This window comes from Chiloscyllium punctatum, chromosome 40, assembly GCF_047496795.1.
Source record: "Chiloscyllium punctatum isolate Juve2018m chromosome 40, sChiPun1.3, whole genome shotgun sequence".
Lineage (NCBI taxonomy): Eukaryota > Metazoa > Chordata > Chondrichthyes > Orectolobiformes > Hemiscylliidae > Chiloscyllium > Chiloscyllium punctatum.
In genome coordinates, this window is record NC_092778.1 from 49,751,887 (window position 1) to 49,771,668 (window position 19,782).

The 19,782-nt window shown below is 42.7% G+C and overlaps 1 protein-coding gene across 1 annotated transcript; it reads right to left on the reverse strand.

The window, feature by feature from the left end:
* Positions 1-6,317: 6,317 nt before the first annotated feature.
* On the reverse strand, positions 6,318-16,182 carry LOC140464804 (cytochrome P450 2C31-like). The gene is given in 9 exon segments (XM_072560289.1): positions 6,318-6,496; positions 7,566-7,707; positions 8,338-8,525; positions 8,684-8,825; positions 9,545-9,669; positions 9,672-9,717; positions 9,811-9,833; positions 14,912-15,082; positions 15,967-16,182. Coding segments are annotated over 9 exon segments (1,110 nt in total). The 5' UTR covers positions 16,061-16,182.
* Positions 16,183-19,782: the final 3,600 nt, after the last annotated feature.

A 19,782-nucleotide genomic window follows, 5' to 3' on the forward strand; every position in this document is an offset into this window, starting at 1 on the left:
GCTTTAGGGAACATCTCCGGGACACCCGCACCAATCAACCACACCGCCCTGTGGCCCAACATTTCAACTCCCCCTCCCACTTTGCCGAAGACATGGAGGTCCTGGGCCTCCTTCACTGCCACTCCCTCACCACCAGATGCCTGGAGGAAGAATGCCTCATCTTCCGCCTGGAACACTTCAACCCCAGGGCATCAATGTGGACTTCAACAGTTTCCTCATTTCCCCTTCCCCCACCTTACCCGAGTTCCAAACTTCCAGCTCATCACTGTCCCCATGACTTGTCCGGACTTGTCCGACCTGCCTATCTCCTTTTCCACCTATCCACTCCACTCTCTCCTCCCTGACCTATCACTTTCATCCCCTCCCCCATTCACCCATTGTACTCTATGCTACTTTCTCCCTATCCCCACCCTCCTCTAGCTTATCTCTCCATGCTCCAGGCTCTCTGCCTTTATTCCTGATGAAGAGCTTTTGCCCGAAACGTCGATTTCAAAGCTCCTTGGATGCTGCCTGAACTGCTGTGCTCTTCCAGCACCACTAATCCAGAACCCGGAGGGAAGTGGGCGACTCCAGGATATTTCAAGCCACTGTTGAAATACAGCAGGAGGATAATGGTCAGAGCCCCCAGCAACACCAGGGTGACGGCATCCACAGGGAAAACACTTACAATCGACATCCCGGGATCGAAACTGGCAACAGGAGGGGCCGCAGTTTATATTCGAGCTCAGTTCCTGCACTGAAAAGATTCAAAAGGGAAATCTCTCCCTGGTCGATGTGGTTTTGCTCTCGGATTATCTGAACTTTCCCTTGTTGATGCCTTGTTGTGTAATGAACTACAGTGGGTGGCAAGGGTCTTTAAACCAATTGGAAGGCAGGAAATAAAACATAGTCCATTCCAAAACTCTAATTTCTCAGCTGTGAACAGTCATAAAAAAAAAACACCCACCTCTCACTTAGTGATTAAAAAACATTCCGGGTCAAAAAGACAACAAAAACCAAAGAGCAGAATCAGCACACCCGTGAGTGATGCTGGCATTGCTGAATCTGTTGGGAAAATGAGGCAAAGTCGGCAAAAAGCAAATTTACAATGCAGAGAGAAACTAAAGTCCCATTCTCCAAACATGGTGTGAACAGCAAGGCAACACACCCTAGTAACAAAAAAGAGATTTATTGATATCCATTAACATACCTTTCATTTATTTATTCACATGTGGTGGCGCATGGGCGACCTTGGCTGACCAGCATTGATTGCTCATTCCCAGTTGCCCTTGTGAAGGTTGTGGTGAACTGTCTTCTTGTTCGACTGCAGTCCATGTTCTGTAGATAGACCCACTGTACTCTCAGGGAGGGAAGGGACAGTGAAGGAACAGCGACGTATTTCCAAGTCAGGATAGTGAGTGGTCTGGAGGGGAGTTTGCAGGTGATGGAATTCCCATGTATCTGCTGCCATTATCCTTCTGGATGGAAATGGTCATGAGTTTTGAAGGTGCTGTCTGAGGATCTTTGGTGGATAGTAGACAGACTTTGGGGAGTCATGAGTTGAGTTACTTCCCGCAGTATTCCTAGCCTCTGTCCTGCACTTGTAGCCATTTTATTTACATGGTGAGTCCAGTTGAGTTTCTGGCCAAAGATAACCCTAAGGCTTTTGGTGATAACATGATTGAATGTCACGGGGTGATGGTTAGATTGTCTCGCATTGGAGATGATTATTGCCTGGCATTTGTATGATGCAAATATTACTTGCCAAATGTCAGCCAAGCCTGGAAATTATTCAGATCTTGTTGTATTTGCACATGGGCTACTTCAGTATCTAAGGAGTTATGAATGGTGCTGAACATTGTGCAATCAGCATGAAGAGCATCCCACCCAGTCCCACCCCCTATCAGATAACCCTGCATTCCCCATGACTGATCCACCTAACCTGCTTATCTTTGGACTGTGGGAGGAAACAAGAGCATTGGAGGAAATCCATGCAGTCATGGGGAGAATATGCAAACTCCTCATAGAGAGTTGCTGAGGGTGGAATCGAACCCACGTGCCTGGTGTGATGAGATAGCAGAACTCACCACTGAGCCACCATAATACCCCTAATCATTGACAAATGTTCCCACTGCTGACCTTATGATGGAAGGAAGGTTACCAATGAAGAACTTGAAGATGGGTTGCCCAGGACACGATCTTGAGGAACTCCTGCAGAAATGTTCTGGACTGAGATGACTGAACTCCAATAACTACAACCACCTTCATTTGTGCCAGATTTGACACCAATTAGTAGAGAGTTTGCTTCTGATACCCAATGATTCCAGTTTTGCTCGGGCTCCTTGATGTCACACTCATTGAAATCTGGCCTTGATGCCACGGACTGTCACTCTCACCTCACCTCACCTCTGGAATTCAGCTGTTTTGTTCATGTTTGGACCAAGGCTGTGATGAGGTCTGGAGCTGAGTGGCCCTGATGGAACCCAAACTGGGCGTCACTGAGCAGGTTATTGCTGAGCTGGTGCTGCTTGATGACAATGATGATGACACCTTCCATCACTTTACTGATAATCGACAGTGGACTGATGGAGTGGTAACTAGCGAGTTGGGTTTGTCCTGCTCAGAACGTAACTGGGCAATTCACCACATTGTTGGGTAGATGCCAATGTTGTAACAGTTATGGAACAGTTGTTCTGGAATCGAAGAGGAGTACAGCATGGAAACAGGCCCTTCAACCCAACTTACCCATTCCACCCAGTTTCATCACGTGAACTAGTCCCATTTGCCTGTTTTTGCTCCCTATCCCTCCATAAATCTCCCATCCGTGTACCTGTCTAATTGTTTCTTAAATGATAAAATTGTAGTCACTTCCAGAACTACCTCTGGCAGGTTGGTCGATACATTCCCCATCATCTGTGTGAAAGAATTGCCCCTCTGGACCCTTTTGTATCTCTCCCCTCTTACCTTAAACCATTGCGTTCTATTTTAAGATTCCCCTACCATGGGGAAAAGTTGATGGCTATCTACCGGATTCGCAACTGTAACAAAACAACACAGCTCATATACTTAGTGTGCTGACTGATGACAGCAAGCATACTGAATGCCTTCTTCACCAACCTGTCATTCTGTCACTTCATTTTCAAGGACCCCCTGGATCTTTTTGTTCTCTAACACTCCCCGGGGCTCCAGCTTTGACTGTGTAAGTCCTGTCCTGCTTTGCCTTACCAAAATACTACACCTTGCACTTATTTAAATTAAACTCATCTGCCATTGCTCAGCCCACTGGCCCAGTTAATCAAGACTCTCACTGCATTCCCAGATAACTGACTTCACTGTCTACTATACCATCAATCTTGGTGTCATCGACAAACATACTAGACATATCTCCTAAACTCTCATCCAAATCATTTATATTAAAGGGAGTCAGAAACATGGCGACATTACAATCACTTGGGAAACAGTATTGAACACATTGAAATTGTGAGCCTACAAGTCCCTGGACATTGGTAGGCTTAACCTTAAGATCTTAAAAGAGGTGGCTCATGAGGTAGCAGATGCATTAGTGTTCATTTTCCACAGCTCATGAGATTCTGGAAAGGTTTCATTAGGCTGGAAAACATTAAATAAAACTCTTAAAGAAGGAAGGAGGGGAGGCTGGAAACAAGAAAGTAGAGGCCAGTTAGTTTGAGGCCAGCCCTTCAGAAAACATCAGAATTTGAGCACTGATGAGGTTATACCTGAGCATGAAGGAAACACAAAGGTTACAAGGGTCAGCGTGGATTAGTGAAAGGGAAATCGTGCTTAACCAATTTATTGAAGTTCCTTGAAGGAGCATCATGTACTGTGGATAAGTTGGAGCCTGGAGACATGGATTTCCAGAAGATGTTTGACAGGAAGCCACATAAAGGGTTATTGTGCAGAGTAGGAGCTCATGATGCAGGAGGTAACAGAGGATGTGTATGACCAGAGGATGGGCTGGCTGACAGCATAGAGTTTCTTTTCTGTCTAACAGGATGTCATGAATGGAGACTGACAGAATACTCTCATGGACCTCTGTTTTTTACAACTTATATCAATGATTTATATAAGAGAAATAAAGACATGTTAGCTAAATTTGCAGATGACAGAAAGATAGGTAAGGACATAAATTCTGAAAATGTCGTAGGGAGCTTACTAATTGGGAACTACAGACAGATATAAAGAAGTTGAGTGAGTAGCCAAAAAATCTGGCAGAAAGAGTACAGTATGACAAACTGTGAACGCATCTTAAATCTCGCACCAGTCTATTTCTCATAGCATCACTTGTCTCTGAAATAGCAGGGTTCTGCTGATGCCCTTAAAATTGCTATGAATTCCTTGTTGCAGGTTTTCTTCCTGTTTTAGATTTCAAGAAGGATGAGGGAACTGTAGTATTTGAAGCTACAAGAGATTTTATTAAGCAGATGTTCACTCTACCAGACAGCAAACAAGTTTGTAACGCATTCTTCAAACTGGCTGGTAACATCATTATCACATTGTGTAAATCAGACTCTTAAAGTAACAGTCCAACATTCTGATATAAGTACACATCAAGGACATTTTACTAGAACTGTCCGGGGCACTGGTTAGACCACATATGGAATATTCTGGTTTGAACTCTTGCTGAAGGAGAGATTCACTTACATCGGAAGCAGTTCAGTGAAGGCTCACTAGGCTGGTTCCTGAAAATGAAGGGATTGTCTTATTCAGGATGTTTGAATCTGAGGTCTCGATGGCACAACTTAATGAGTGAGGAAGAGATGTTCATACTATCACCAAATAGTTTGAGCTTCAACCTGCAAATCTTTCCAAATTGCAGACAGTTGGTCTCCCACTCTGAGAGATTTCTGGTCAAATATGTTGAGGAAAATCTTTCAATCTTCTACCACCACTGTCCTTCACTACAGTCTGCAAAATGGGGGTGAAGGTCCACAGTGCCACTCTAACTCTTACTGCACGAGTGAACAGTATGACACCACAACTTCAAAAAAAACCTTATTTAAAATAGATCTCCAGCCAATGTTTCAGGGTAGACCTGACCTACAATGCAGCATTTCCAGCTTCTCAGCATTTGCTAATTTTTAAAACTACCCAACCCCTGTGATCAAATGAAACTAAACAATAGATTTCAATGTTAACACCTGAACTTACTAAAAGGAGACAGTGAATACAAGGACAAAATTATCATACAAGGTTTGGATGATAAAGAAAGTTTATGATGAAGGGCATTTGCCCAAAACGTCGATTTTTCTGCTCCTCAAATGCTGCCTGACCTGCTGGGATTTTCCAGCACAACTCTAATCTTGACTCTAATCTCCAGCATCTGCAGTACCCACTTTCACCTGATAAAGAAAGTTAATGATACTCAATGAACATTGTAAAATGTAATTTATTAAGATCGCAGCAACAAGAGTTAATCAATTAATGAACCATATTTTGTGGCACAAAGTTGTTTTGCAATGAAGAGATTTGATTACAAAATGATGAATATTTGTTATAAAAATATAAGAAAATCTGCTTCCAATGACATAAGGGTAATCAATTTTATTAACAAAATGTCCAAGGCTATCTGACAAAAAAATTACACAGCGAGGTGTTAAGGATTTTGCTGCCTTAAATTGGAACTTTCAAACGTATAAATACTCGATTGGGATGAATTCCCCAGGCTAATCGTGGAAAGAGTATGGATAGCTGCATCAAAGAGTCAGCAATAAACACAATAAGCCTCCTTCCACACATTATCTTTCTATGATTTAAACATGTCCTGAAAAAAAAACTGAAAAGCAGACTCAAAGCCTTTGCATTTAATCAGCAACACATTTCTGACTTCATGTAGATCAGATTTGGCCTACTGCGATTAATTGTGGGTAAGCGACATTAGAAAAAAATCATAGAGACGTAGAGAAATCACAGAGGAACAGCAAAAGGTATTCCACACCTTAGTCAAGAAAAGCAAATCACAGATGCTTGTGCTGAGAAAACTGGAATGAGGTCATGATATGTATACCTGAAATATATTTTCATGGCTAACACCATCACAGATGAAAGCAGACCGTTACATTTTGATGATACATGCAGAGCTTGTCCACTTGGAAAGGTTCCAACAACTTCAGGAAATTCACAACTCATAGCATATTTCTTAATTCACTGATCCTTCTGTCTCCTTTGTGAATTGTGACACAGCTAGTTTGAACATCACATCAGAATGATTACTCAGCCCATTCACAACTATAAGCACCTAATAGGCATTGTGTGAAGAAACACTTTCATTGAAATGATTAAAATCATTTCAAATGAAAATCACGAATGAGGTGGTGACATCAGCGATGCACAGCGCACACAGTTTGATACTTTGGGAACGAAGTAAAACCCACTCCAGACTCGAGTTCCAGTTCACTGACATTCAGTGGGACTTGAAACTTAAATTTTTGTATCAGAGTAGTAAAGAAGAGGAACAGCTCCATTTTAGCCAGGGTCTCACCAGCACAAATCCTTCGACCTGCAAAAACATATTTGCAAACAAAGTGTCAAAGCAACTCTTCATCACACAATGGTGTTCACAATATATTTTTTATAATAAACAGAATCTTGCTGTTTTATACTGTCTTTTTGAAACCATATCTCTTAATCACTTAAATGCCAATTCTTTCAGGATTGTGAAATTTATCGATGACACAAGTTGCTCAGGGAGTAGGACTCTCACCTTGAAGCCTGTAAATTCAAGCACCACTCGAGAACCTGAGGCACTAAGTCGGGGCTAATGCTCTCCCTGTGGGATTAAGCAAGGTCTGTATTGTCAGAGGGGCTTGTTCAAATTGCAGCCATGTCTGCCATTGTGTATTGGCTGCAGAGATTGCCGACATTTCAACAATGATCATTCATCCAGAATAATGATGAGAGGCACTTTAAAATGCCCTACTGTTGGGAAAGGTACATCTTTAATCAAGGAAAACTGATTCGTTTCTGGTGTGCCAGCAATTAACCTCACCTTTATAGAAATAAATAACTTTTTGCAGACATAGGGAAAAGACACATTACCCCAGATTCCCATTCCTGATTGCGACTCAATCCTCCAGTTAACAACTATGTGCACAGATATTGCATTGGACTCTGCTTGGACAGTAGCACCCCCACCAATGCCTTTCTCCCCAGCACAGAATCATAGAATCCCTGCAGTGTGGGAGCAGGCCATTCAGCCCATCGAGTCCACAGCTCTGAAGAGCATCACACCCTAGCCATCACCTTACCCTATTGCTGTAATTCTGCATTTCCCATGGCTAACCCATGAAACTTGCACATCCCTAAACACTATGGGCAATTTAGCAGAGGCAATCTACCTACCCTGCACACCTTAGACTTTGGGAGGAAACCAAGCACCTGGAGGAAACCCACACACACATGGGGAGGGTCATTGGCACTGGGAGACAGCAGTGCTAACCACTGAGCCATTGTGTTGACCTAACAAAACTAAAATTCCCTCAATGATGCATCTCCTAGTTCTTATTCTCCTCAGCTAGGGATGGATTATTTCACTCACATATCATTCAAAAATTAATAAGAGATGTTACCTGCAGAGAAGGGCATGAAGGCATCTCTCTTCACAAACTTGCCCTCAGCATTCAGAAAGTGAGATGGGTTGAACTCATTTGGTTTCTCCCATTGGGTTTTATCATACAGCACAGAGGACAGCAATGGGATTACATGGGTTCCCTACAAATATTAAAATATCATTTCTGTATTATGTTTTTATTATTAAAATGCAAAGGCACTGTTGAAAATAATTGCACATTGATAAATGCATTTGAAATTTAGAAAGAGCATTTACATTCTAATTGTAGTCCCCTGAGCATCCTGATTTGAATTGCTCCAGGATTGGTGACTGTACCTGCAGCTGTCTGGGTCCTAAACTCTGGAATCCCCTATTTCTTTCTCCTCCTTTCACAAGTTCCTTAAAACCTGCCTTTCGACTAAGCTTTTGGCTACATGTCTATGGCTTTTGGTATTAATTATTTTTCAATAACTCTCATGTAGATATTCTTGGGGATTCTTTACTACATTAAGAGGAGCTGTCCAAAATAGCAAATGTTGTGCTCAAGCCGTACCTTTTCAATATAGTTCTCCACTCCTCCTCTTTTTCTCCACTACCTGCACATTAATAAACTACCCAAATGCAGTCAAACATTGCCATATTATTCTAAATAACATGGTACATGTAAGGTGATGAGATTGAATCATTCAGGCACTAATGGTGCACAGTGCATCAGGTTTCAAAGTTCCCTTTCTTCCTCCCTATTGTCTATATCTCAGGCCCCGAATGCAGCCACCCTTTCCTGATGGTACCTTTGGAATGAAGTATCCTCTGAAGTTTACGTCCACTGTTGTTTCATGTGTTATGCCCAGTGGTACGATGTCCCCAAACCTCTGGATTTCATGGATCACTGCATCAGTGTACGGCAAATCTTTCCGATCTTCAACTCTGGGATGTCGTTCCGATCCGATAACTCTGATAATTTCCTCATGAACCTTTCCTGTAATCCGAACAAATTTTAAAGTCATTGGAAGTACTTCATTGGAAATATTTTTGAACAAGATCAAAATCTCAATCACAGTAAACAGAGAATATGAGACACTGAAAATCATTCAACAAGGTCAGCTCCAGAGTGAAATTAATCAGAGTGCTCCTTACTCTGGATCTCTGGATATTTCATCATCAGAAGCATTCCCCAGCGTAGAGTGGTTGAGGTGGTCTCCATCCCCGCAGAAAACAGGTTAGTTGTCGAGGTCAGTAAGTTGTCTTCGTTAAAGTATGAATTAGAGTTGTCCAATTCCTGAAAGCAAGATTGATAATGCAATAGCTCAGAATTGAATTGGGATCTATACTGTAAGTCTTATGATGCATAGTTAGCCTGACACATTGATTATTGGGTATTGCAGCTCAGAATAGAGGCCAGGAAAACAAGGCTTCTGTATGTTTACTCCAGTGTAGTACTGAGGAAGGCCAAACTCTCAGAGGTGCAGTCTTTCAGGTAAGATGATATTCTGAGGTGCTGTCTCCTCTCAGGTCAATGTATCACAAAGAAATCTATTCCATTGTGATTTTCAAGATCTTAAAATGCCCCAAAGCACCTCAAAGTCAATAACAAGTGCTTTTTATAGTGCAGCCAATAGTATAATGTAGGAAGTGCATGAGCAATTTTAGCACAGCAAACTCCCACAAACAGCTATGAGGTTCTGACCAGATTTTATTGATCTTGGACAAATCTATATCAGAAAGTGACTACACTTCAAAACTGCTTCATCAGCTGTAGCATGCTCTGTGGCATCCTGGGATTATGAAAGACACAATGTAAATGTCAGTTCTTTCTTTCTAAAAGGAACATTTTTCCACACTCTTTACTGAGAATCGTATACATTTGCGTCAAAAAAGGTGACGATTCAGCCCATAATGCCAAAGCTGAAATGAACAAAGTTGACTTTACTTTCTGAAATACATCAATATAACTTTGGGTAGGTGTCAAAACTCTGGAAAAGAAAGTGACTCTTTTACCTTCTGCTGTCTGACCATGAATACATCGATTAAACTCCTCACATCATTGCCATCGAATTTCTGACGACTTTCTTTGAATAAGCCTTTGAGGAAATTAGTACTCTCTTCCATATTGGTAAAAATTTATTGTGTTTTCTAGGAAGGAATCTTCTAAGTGGAAATGCATTGTACAGCTACAGAAATCAAAATATTTTATGTTATTATTATTGTTAATATTTTATAATCATGTTATTAAGGTATACAGTATATTGAAACAAACCAATTACCTGTTTACATCTAAGCAATCGCACTTTCAAAATAAGTGATAGGTAAATCTTTTAAATGTTATGAATCTTTGGTAAGTAGTGGTTTTTGAACATTGTGAATAATTATAGCCATTTATGAAGGTAATTGTCATGCAGTACTTGAAACACTTGCATAAACAAACTCAATATCTTTCAGAAGGTAATTTGATAAATACTTTTTAAAAATCAGTTCACTGAGTTATGGGAATGAGAAAGTGACTTGGACCAAATTGCATAGCTCTTTCAAAAGAGTTGGAGAAGGAATACTGGATCAAATGATCGTCCTCTATGTTGGACAGGCCTCTGTTTCAGTTTCAATGAATGAGGTATCTTCCAGAGGCCAAAGATTTTGAGGCAACCTCACAGGTAGTTGAGAGGATGTTTTCACTTGTCAAAGTATCTAAAGCTGAGACTATAAATTTGAAAGTAAGATTGTTTGAAAAACGCAGAGATGGGCACTGATTGGAATCTACTCCCCAGGCCAGAATATATTGAATCTATTCAAAGTGGAGTTGATGGGTATAGTTTCATGAGCAGGTTTATAGTCACAGGAGGTTGTAACCCTTTGTAGATGACACTGGCACACACCTGCCCATCCCCAAACCCGCCCACCATGTTATGTGTAGGAGGGGCAGGCCTAGTACAGCCTGCCTACTCTCATGCCAATTTAGGCACTAAGTGGGCAAGTAATGGCCAATTATATTGCACCACATATTTACTGAGGCTCCACGTACAGACCCCTTCCATTTACTGAAAGTTGCAAATGATCTCTTCTGGATGTAATTCAAATGAAAGATGAAACTTACGTGGGCCACAGGTGAACCAAGAAGTCAAATATTCTCATTCACTCTCTTTATTATTTCCCCCTCCAACTCTATTTTGATTTAATCTCTGCCCTGCCCTTCACTGTTTTGATCACACAGCATCGCCCTTTGATGTGAAGGGCAGTGCTTGTCACTGACCACTCGGGTATTTTCCTATCTTCCTGGTGGTGGAAATTGAATAAAGATTTGTGCACCTTATGTCTCTCACTGTGTCTCTCACACCTGCACACACATACACACATACCATGGGTGTTAAAAAAAACAAAAAAATTATTTTAAAATAAACAGGAGTGTTAGGGGTTCTGCTCACTCTGAGAGCTGGCTCTGAAAAAAAAAACAGGAGTCTCCCGGGTGTCCTTGGAGAAGGAGCACGCGGTGTCCACCAACACCCTGGAGTTGTTCAGGGAGAGGTGGGCGCCGCAGGGAGTGGAGTGCATTATTTCCCCATCCAACTCTATTTTGATTTAATCCCTGCCCTCCCCTTCACTGTTTGATCACACAGCATTGCCCTTTGATGTGAAGGACACTGCTTGTCACTGGCCACTCGGGTGTTCCCTTTCTTTCCTGGTCGTGGAAACTGAATAAAGATTCGTGCACCTTGTGTCTCTCACTGTGTCTCACACCTGCACACACACAACCTGGGTGCTGGGGAAAAAAATAAGCACTACCACAGTTGGGCGGTAGTGTAGGGGTAAAAAAGAAACCAAAATAAAAATAACAGGAGTGCATAGAGAGAAAAAAAACAGGAGTGTCAGAGATTCTATCATTCCGAGACTGGCTGTGAGGAAGCCAGACAACAGTCAAGTGCTATGCATGTTAAATGAAGTGTGAATTGGTGATGGGATAGCAATCTCTATGGTGGTATTTCACTTTACAAGAAATCAAATTGCATTACTCTTCAGGTAAGACCCTGAAGCTTGTTCCCTTGCCTATAGAAATAAGATAGATAGGAGATAGCTGACACTCTCACCAGAATCTTTAAGGCTCCTTCAATGTCCAATTTGAGCTAGGGAATTACAGAACAGATCATGAATTGAGGGATGGATGAACTGGAAATCTATGAACTAGCTGGTCTATTCAATCACATGTAATCTATTTGAATACACATTGGGGGGAGCATACCACAATAATTGCAATTAGAACATAGAACATAGAAGAATACAGCGCAGTACAGGCCCTTCGGCCCTCGATGTTGTGCCGATCCAAGCCCACCTAACCTACACTAACCCACTATACTCCATATAACTATCCAATGCCCGCTTAAATACCCATAAAGAGGGAGAGTCCACCACTGCTACTGGCAGGGCATTCCATGAACTTACGACTCGCTGAGTGAAGAACCTACCCCTAACATCAGTCCTATATCTACCCCCCCTTAATTTAAAGCTATGCCCCCTTGTAATTAGTTTTGGATTACTCTTACACAGACCTTGTTGAAACACAATGGCCTGAATGGTCCCTTTCTGTGATATAGATTTCTGTGATTCTTTAATGTACATTGGCGTTCATAAATAATGCATACAGGGAAAAGGAACAATGGTAATTCTGTTCATTTACCTCACACAAACTCACCTTGATAAGCATCAATCATTTTTACCAGATAGTTTGATTCCTCGATTAATTTGTCTTCAATGGTTTTCTTTCCCATTCCAAAATCTCGTAATGTGGTGAGGGCAAATCTTCGCATTTCCTTCCATGACCAAAATAATACCTTAAATCCATCAGAAAGAAGCAAACCCCGTGACTCTTGTAATCCTCATTTCAATTGACAACTTTCCGCATAGAATCAAGGGCATGACTAATGAGAGAACTAGTACACAGTGAAGTGAGAAAGGTTTGGATTTTTGTTGTGAAATATTTCTATGCAGAACACTTTGAGAGATAACACCCAGGCATTCCAAATGCTTCAGTCGCTGAGTTACTTTTCAGGTTGTACTCACTGTTAGCATACAGTAAATGCGCTAATCAATTTATACACAATAAGCTTCCACAAACTATTTATTTTGGAGATATTGATGGAAGAATAAATACGAACATAGCAACACGGGAAGAAGAGTAGGCCATTCAGCCCCTTAAGCCTATCCCACAATTCAATGAGATCATAGGTAACCTGTGACCAAATTCCATTGCTTAACAAATCACCTACCTCAGATTTAAAATTAACAACTGATCCAGCATCCACTGTTGTTTGTGGAAGAGAGTCCCAAACAACTGCAATCCTCTTGGTGTACAAGTGCTTCCTACCATTTTGCCTGCTTGGTCTGGCCCTGTTTCTCAGACTCTGCTGCCCCTAGTTCTAGAATCCCCAACCAATGGAAATAGTTTTTCTGTACTGACTGTTTTTGCTGTTTATACCCCGTTTCCTTTCCAGTTTCTTTTCTTGTTTATACTTTTCCTGTTACTATCTCAAAGACTTCAATCAGGTCATCCTTTCAGAGTAAATCGGCCTAATTTGTATAATCAGGTTTGATTCCAGCCTCGGGTGACTGTCTGTGTGGAGTTTGCACATTCTCCCCGTGTCTGCCTGGGTTTCCTCCGGATGCTCCGGTTTCCTCCCCCAGTCCAAAGGTGTGCAGGTCAGATGAATTGGCCATGCTAAAATTGCCCATAGTGTTTGGTGCATTAGTCAGAGGGAAATGGGTCTGAGTGGGTTGCTCTTCGGAGGGTCAGTGTTGACTGGTTGGGCCGAAGGATTTGTTTCCACACGGTAGGGAATCTAATTTCATAAATTAACATGATAATAACTAGGACATCGGGGAAAAAAAGTATTCTGCTCTACTTTAAATAATACCATGAGACATTTTATTCCCACTGGAGAGAGAAGATGGAAAGAATTCCAAGAAGTGTACCTTTGACAATATAGCATTCCTCCACTACCTGGGAATATTAACCTGGAGTATATGTTCTAGTCTCTGATGAAGAACCTGGGAACCCACACTATCTCACTCAGAGACAGGCAGGCAACTGATTGTGACATCACTGACAGTAGATTATATGGCAATGCAATGGGCTCTCTCCACTACTTCAAGCTGTTTTATATTCAACATGGGATTGATGAATTGACGGTCAAACATGAGAATGTTTAATTTCACAGCAACATTATGTGCTCAAACAATGTTAAAAGCTTTTTTGTTTGAAGAGTCAAAAAGACTGTCAAACTTAAAAATATCTGCCAATTAACAGATCAAGTTAATGTTTTTCAGTTGATAAGTAATTTGAATACAGAGTGTAGGAAGCCTTGAAATTACTATTGGAGATACAGTATTAAGATCATAAAAGTAAAGCATTAGATCATCGACAAGTAGAGGTCTGTATTGATCACACAGCACAGAAACAAATCATTTGAACCAAATGGTCTATGTCAGCATTTGTCCTCGACACAAGTCTCCTCCTTAGAGTGATAGAGACATAATACACAGAAACTGACCCTTCGGTCCAACCTGTCCAGATATCCTAACATAATCTAGTCCCGTTTGCCAGCACTTGGCCCATATCCCTCCAAACCCTTCCTATTCCTATACCCATCTAAATGCTGCAATTGTACCAGCCTCCACCACTTCCTCTGGCAGCTCATTCCATACACGCAACATCCTCTGAGTGAAAATGTTGCCCCTTTTGACCCTTTTATATCTTTCCCCTCTCACCCGAAATCTATGCCCTTTAGTTCTGGGAAAAGACTTTGTCTATTTATCTGATCAATGCCCCTCATGACTTTATAAACCTGCATAAGGTCACCCCTCAGCCTCTGAGGATCTAGCATGTTACAAAAATCTCAGTTGATGCTGGATCAAATATTAATTTTAGATTGGAGATTAATCAGCTTCTGTTAACCAAAGATATTCAGAAACTTGAGGTAAAAGTGAGCTATTTCTCAGTGTCAGGACAAGTTATGTTCTCAGTCTTGCAGTATAATCTTTGTGTATTGCTGAATATAATATTAGTATTGTTTTTAAAATAATGGAGAACAGGGTGCTGAATGAAGTTACTAAACATCCCCATGCTAACATCACTAACTGTCATATAATGGTTATAGTTATTGGATATTGTATGATTAAATATAACCATATGTTTTAGAAATTACAGGGAATCGGTTACAATCATATTCAAATAGATTTTTTTAAATCTAAGTTCTTTTAAAACATAACACTTTGAAAAATACTAACTGTTGCCATATTCTGAAACATATTCGTTATTTGAACAAGGACAGAATACAACCTGATTTTAATGATAGGTTTAACAACAGTGAAAATGCAAATTACCGTGTCCTTTTGAAACCGCTTCAAATATTGGGATGTGTGCTCTCTCTCCAAATTCATCTGCATTGTTGACGAGAGCATCCTTCACTGCTTCATAACCGGTCAGCACCACTGCAGTTGTGGGCCCCAGCTTGATGCTAAATACCTCGCTATATTTCTCAGATAGCTTCAAGAAAAGGTTTACATGACAAATTATTACAAGTTTTTCCGTGACACGTCCATTTGTTGTTCATTACACCAGTGACCTTTCAGACTATTTCATGAACCACACATCGATCTCTCACTCAGCAGCACTCCCCAGCTCTCAGGATCTACACCGGACATTCACATCAGCTCCAGCTCACCCTCAGACAACTTTCAAAGGCATCAGCTTCAAATCCATTTCTCACCTCCTCGTCATGTCTTTCACATTATGCAGCTCTGTCAGTACATCACTCAAATACAATGTAAAACACTCACTAACATCCTGTTCACTCTCTCTACTATACCATTTGTATACCTTATGCTTGACTCAGTGCCATACAAGACGTCAGTACACAAGCCATATCTCTGACTACATTAGCCGTGTGCTCCTGATGTTGGTCTCAGAAACTACTTGTGCCCATGTGATAAAAAGGAAGTTTTGAGACTGAAACCCAATAAATCCTTTACCTTGTGGTTTAACAGGGGAGAATTAAGTGTGAGGGAGAGGGTGCAAATTTAAAGGGTAAGGATGCAGGATGTTACAGTCCAGAGTATGATCTGGCTTCAATGCTGGAAGACATTTACTGGTCTAAAGGCAGTGAATGTTTCTTCAGTTAATATCTCCTATTCACCACACCAGTGACCTTATAGACTGTTCAATGGGCCACACACCCAGGCTGCACACCACTGTCGCTGGGGATGGAAAATGTCATACTGACTGGTACCTGAGAGAATTCTGCACCTGGTGGACACTGGAGAGGCAGAAGAATATGGCTTCCCTTGACATTTTTATTGAAATTCTTTCTTACAATATATTCATGGTGCCTTTTCATCCCTGAGTAACTTTAAACACTCAGACACTCAGACACTCCCACTGCCGCTGTTGAAATACAGCAGGAGGATAATGGTCAGAGCCCCCAGCAACACCAGGGTGACGGCATCCACAGGGAAAACACTTACAATCGACATCCCGGGATCGAAACTGGCAACAGGAGGGGCCGCAGTTTATATTCGAGCTCAGCTCCTGCACTGAAAAGATTCCAAAGGGAAATCTCTCCCTGATCGATGTGGTTTTGCTCTCGGATTATCTGAACTTTCCCTTGTCGAAGCCTTATTGTGTAATGAACTACAGTGGGTGGCAATCACCTTCAAACCAACTGGAAGGCAGAAAAGAAAACTCTGTCCCTCCCAAAGATTTCTTAACTGTAATCGATCTCCAAAACGACACCCACCTCTCACTTAGTGAGTAAAAAAAGACACAGAGCATCGAATGGCAGAGTCTGCTCACCCTGTGAACAATGTTGGCATTATCTGTCGGGAAAATGAGGCAAAATCAGCAAAAAGCAAATTTACAATGCAGAGAGAAACAGAAGTCCCATTCTCCAAACATGTTTTGAACAGCAAAGCAACTCTCGCGAGTAAGAAAGAAAAGGTTTGTTAATTTCGGTTTCCACTAAATTTTTCACAAAAATATTCACGTTGGTGCTGCTGGCTGACCAGCATTGATTACCCCTTCCCATTTGGCCTTGAGAAGGTCGTGGTGAGCTGCGTTTTGGAACCACTGCAGTCCAGGTGCTGTAGATAGGCCCACAATGCCCTTAGGGAGGGTTTTGACCCAGCCTCAGTGAAGGAACAGCAATGTATTTCCAAGTGAGTGGCTTGGAAGGAACTTGCAGGTGGTGGGCGATGTTCCATGCACCTGCTGCCCATATGTTTTTCAATCGAACTGACAGTGGGTTTGGAAGGTGCTGTGTGAGGATCTTTGGTGAATTTCTGCAGTGCAGCTGATAGACCATGCGCAATGCTGCTACTGAGTGTCTTGACTGTTGTTGCAGCTGCACACATCCTGACTAGTGGGGGAGTATTCCAACACAGTCCTAACTTGTGCATTATGGACGGTGGACAGGCTTTGGGGAGTCAGGAGGTGAGTTACTTCTGGCAGTATTCCTGGCCTCTGACCCGCTCTTGTCGCCACTGTACTTAAGTGGCAAGTCCAGCTGAATTTCTGCTCAATGGTAATCCCCGTGATGTTGATGATAACACCATTCCCTTACTGGAGATGGTCATTGCCTGGCATTTGTGTGGAACAAATATTACTTGCCACTTGTCTGCCCAAGCCTGGATATTATTCAGATCTTGTTGCATTTGAACATGGACTGCTTCAGTATCTGAGGAGTCAAGAATGTTGCTGAACATGCTGTAATCAACATCGAACATGGATTCCCTACACTGTGGACACAGACCATTTGGCCCATCAAGTCCAAGGGAGTCATGAGAAGGGGTCAATGTAGCCAGAGCCGGCAGGGGGTTACCAGGTTGGGGGGCCGGGGGGGGGGTTGAAATCAGAGGGATAGCCATCAGAGTCCAAATCCGAAGCAGCAGTTTGCCCTGGGGGTAGGGATATTCTGCCAGTGGACACATACCCATTGAGTGGTAAGGGGGGCAGTTAGTTGCAACAGTGAACACAGGCACAAACAGCACATTCTAATGGCCATTCTGTGGGTGGACAGTGTAGCGGTGCAATGACAGCAATGAGGGCTATTAGTCCCTGCAGCAGGGCTGTGCCCCATGAGCCCAGCCAGGAGGTTGCCCAGTTCCACAGGTCCCAGTGTGATCCCTGTCCATGTCGGTGGCTGCAGCCTGTCAGATATGCTGTGCCAGGTCAGTGATGTTGTCACTGGGGTATGTACAGCAGTCAGCGTCGATGAGGGCATAAGTGCCCCCTTTCCCTGCCAGCAGGTAGTCAAGGACCATTCTGTTTCACAGGGCCACAGTGCGGATGGCAATAACCTCTGCATTTAGCTGGGCGAGAGCCTTGGCTGTGGCATTGGCTTCCTCCTCTAAAGTGGTGGCGAGCTGTTGGTCTTCTGTGTCTAGCCGCAGGGCTTCATAGAGGGGTACAAAGATGGAGAGGATTGTGTCGAGGGCGATGATGGCTTGTTTCTGTGAGTTATGGGCTTTAGGAAGGGGGAGGACTGGCAGTGGTAGACGAATAGCATCACGTACCCAACATAGCAGCTTCCAGTCCAGGACAACGGCAGCCAAGGGTAAGCCCTGTGGTCACAGATGAAATAAGTGCCATTATAGGTCCACAGATGGTGGGTCCACGTTCCTGCCCAGAAGGTAGTAAATGTGGTGTTAGAGGTGGTCGGAGGTTTAGCATGCTGCCCTCTGCTGCAGATCAGCATGCCACAGAGGTGAGGAGGAAGGAGTTGGTGCACCAGCTTCAGCCATCCTCTCATCCAGATGGCTGGCTGCTTCTGAGGCTGATAGACCCCGTGGATGGCCCCTGTCCGGTAGTGTCTGTAAGAATCAGGGCTGGGGGTTTGTGGGTTGTAAGCCGGGTAGAACCATCCTTTAAATCTATCTATCTCTCTGGTACCCCACAGACCTCCAGTGGGCTGGGCCATTACCCCCCATAGCTGGCCATTTGCGGTGGTATGCTGGGTGTGATGACTTCAGGGGACCTGTCCCACTCCAGCCACCATTCAGTCATGTCTGAGGCATTAAAGGGAATGGATCTCAGAGGAATACCTCCATGGGAGTGGATGGAGACACAAGGGTAGACTCAGCAGCAGGCCTGGTTGCCATGTGTAGGAACATGTTGAGCCACAACTCATGACCAGGTAGATGCCTCGTTGCATGTGCCCTGTCCCGAGTCATCTGTGGTGTGATGGTCAGTGTGAGGGAGATGATGATGATGGCTGCAGCGAGCAGCAGGACCTTTCCTTCGGCAGTCGAAGCTGTCATCTGTCGTCCTTCCAGGTAGTCATCCTGGGGGGGGGGGGGGGGGGGGGGCGGAACTCTCCAGCAGCAGGTTGAATGTGTCCTGCCCGAGCAAGACTGGGTGGAGCTGGAGCTGGCAGGGTCAGAGAGTTCAGGACTGTGGGTAATTGCTGCCCGCAGCATGGAGTAATGTGTCTGGGATTTCCAGTGTGAGACCCTCAATGGAACAGTGGATGCTGGCATCCAATGTCTGCCGACCCAGGAGGGCTACTGGACATAAAGCAAACGTTATTGTGGTATCAGGGACTGTGATAGGTCGTACGCTGAAGGTGACAGGGTTAGATAGTAGCTCTACCATGGGTACTCTGTACTTCCTGATGAGACACAGCAGTCTTAAAATTATGTAGATCCCAAAACAACATTTAGCTCTGCCAATATAATTTTCTGAAAGCAATATTGGTGGTTTGGGAGGTTTAGAACCATCTTTAAACTCTCAGTTTTACAGTTTTCTTTTGTAATTTAATTAAATCATATATAATTCACATTTATTCTCATACAGAACCATTCTGCACCTCAGTCCAGAATGCCAAAATGTTCCTTCCACTGTATTACACCATATCATTGAATTTTATTGTATTTTTTTAAAGTAAACATGCTTCTGAAATCTTTGATAAGAGAAGCAGTGTACAGTCTGATGCCAATCTAGTTATAGTGACTGCTTTGATCTCCTTTAGTTCATTCTTTGACTAGTGAGAGAGACAACAGCAGGGTAGTCATAGTGTGCAAGAAGAACGGAAGAGTTAATACCTTATTAATAAAACTCGTGCAGAATTTGCATTTCATAAGCACTAATGGTTCCTTAAAAGAAAAATCATCATAGATCACCAAATGCAAATTAAATCACGTCATCTCTAGATCTTGAGCTGCAGGGATTGAAACAGACATTCAATCCCCAGCAACCAAAT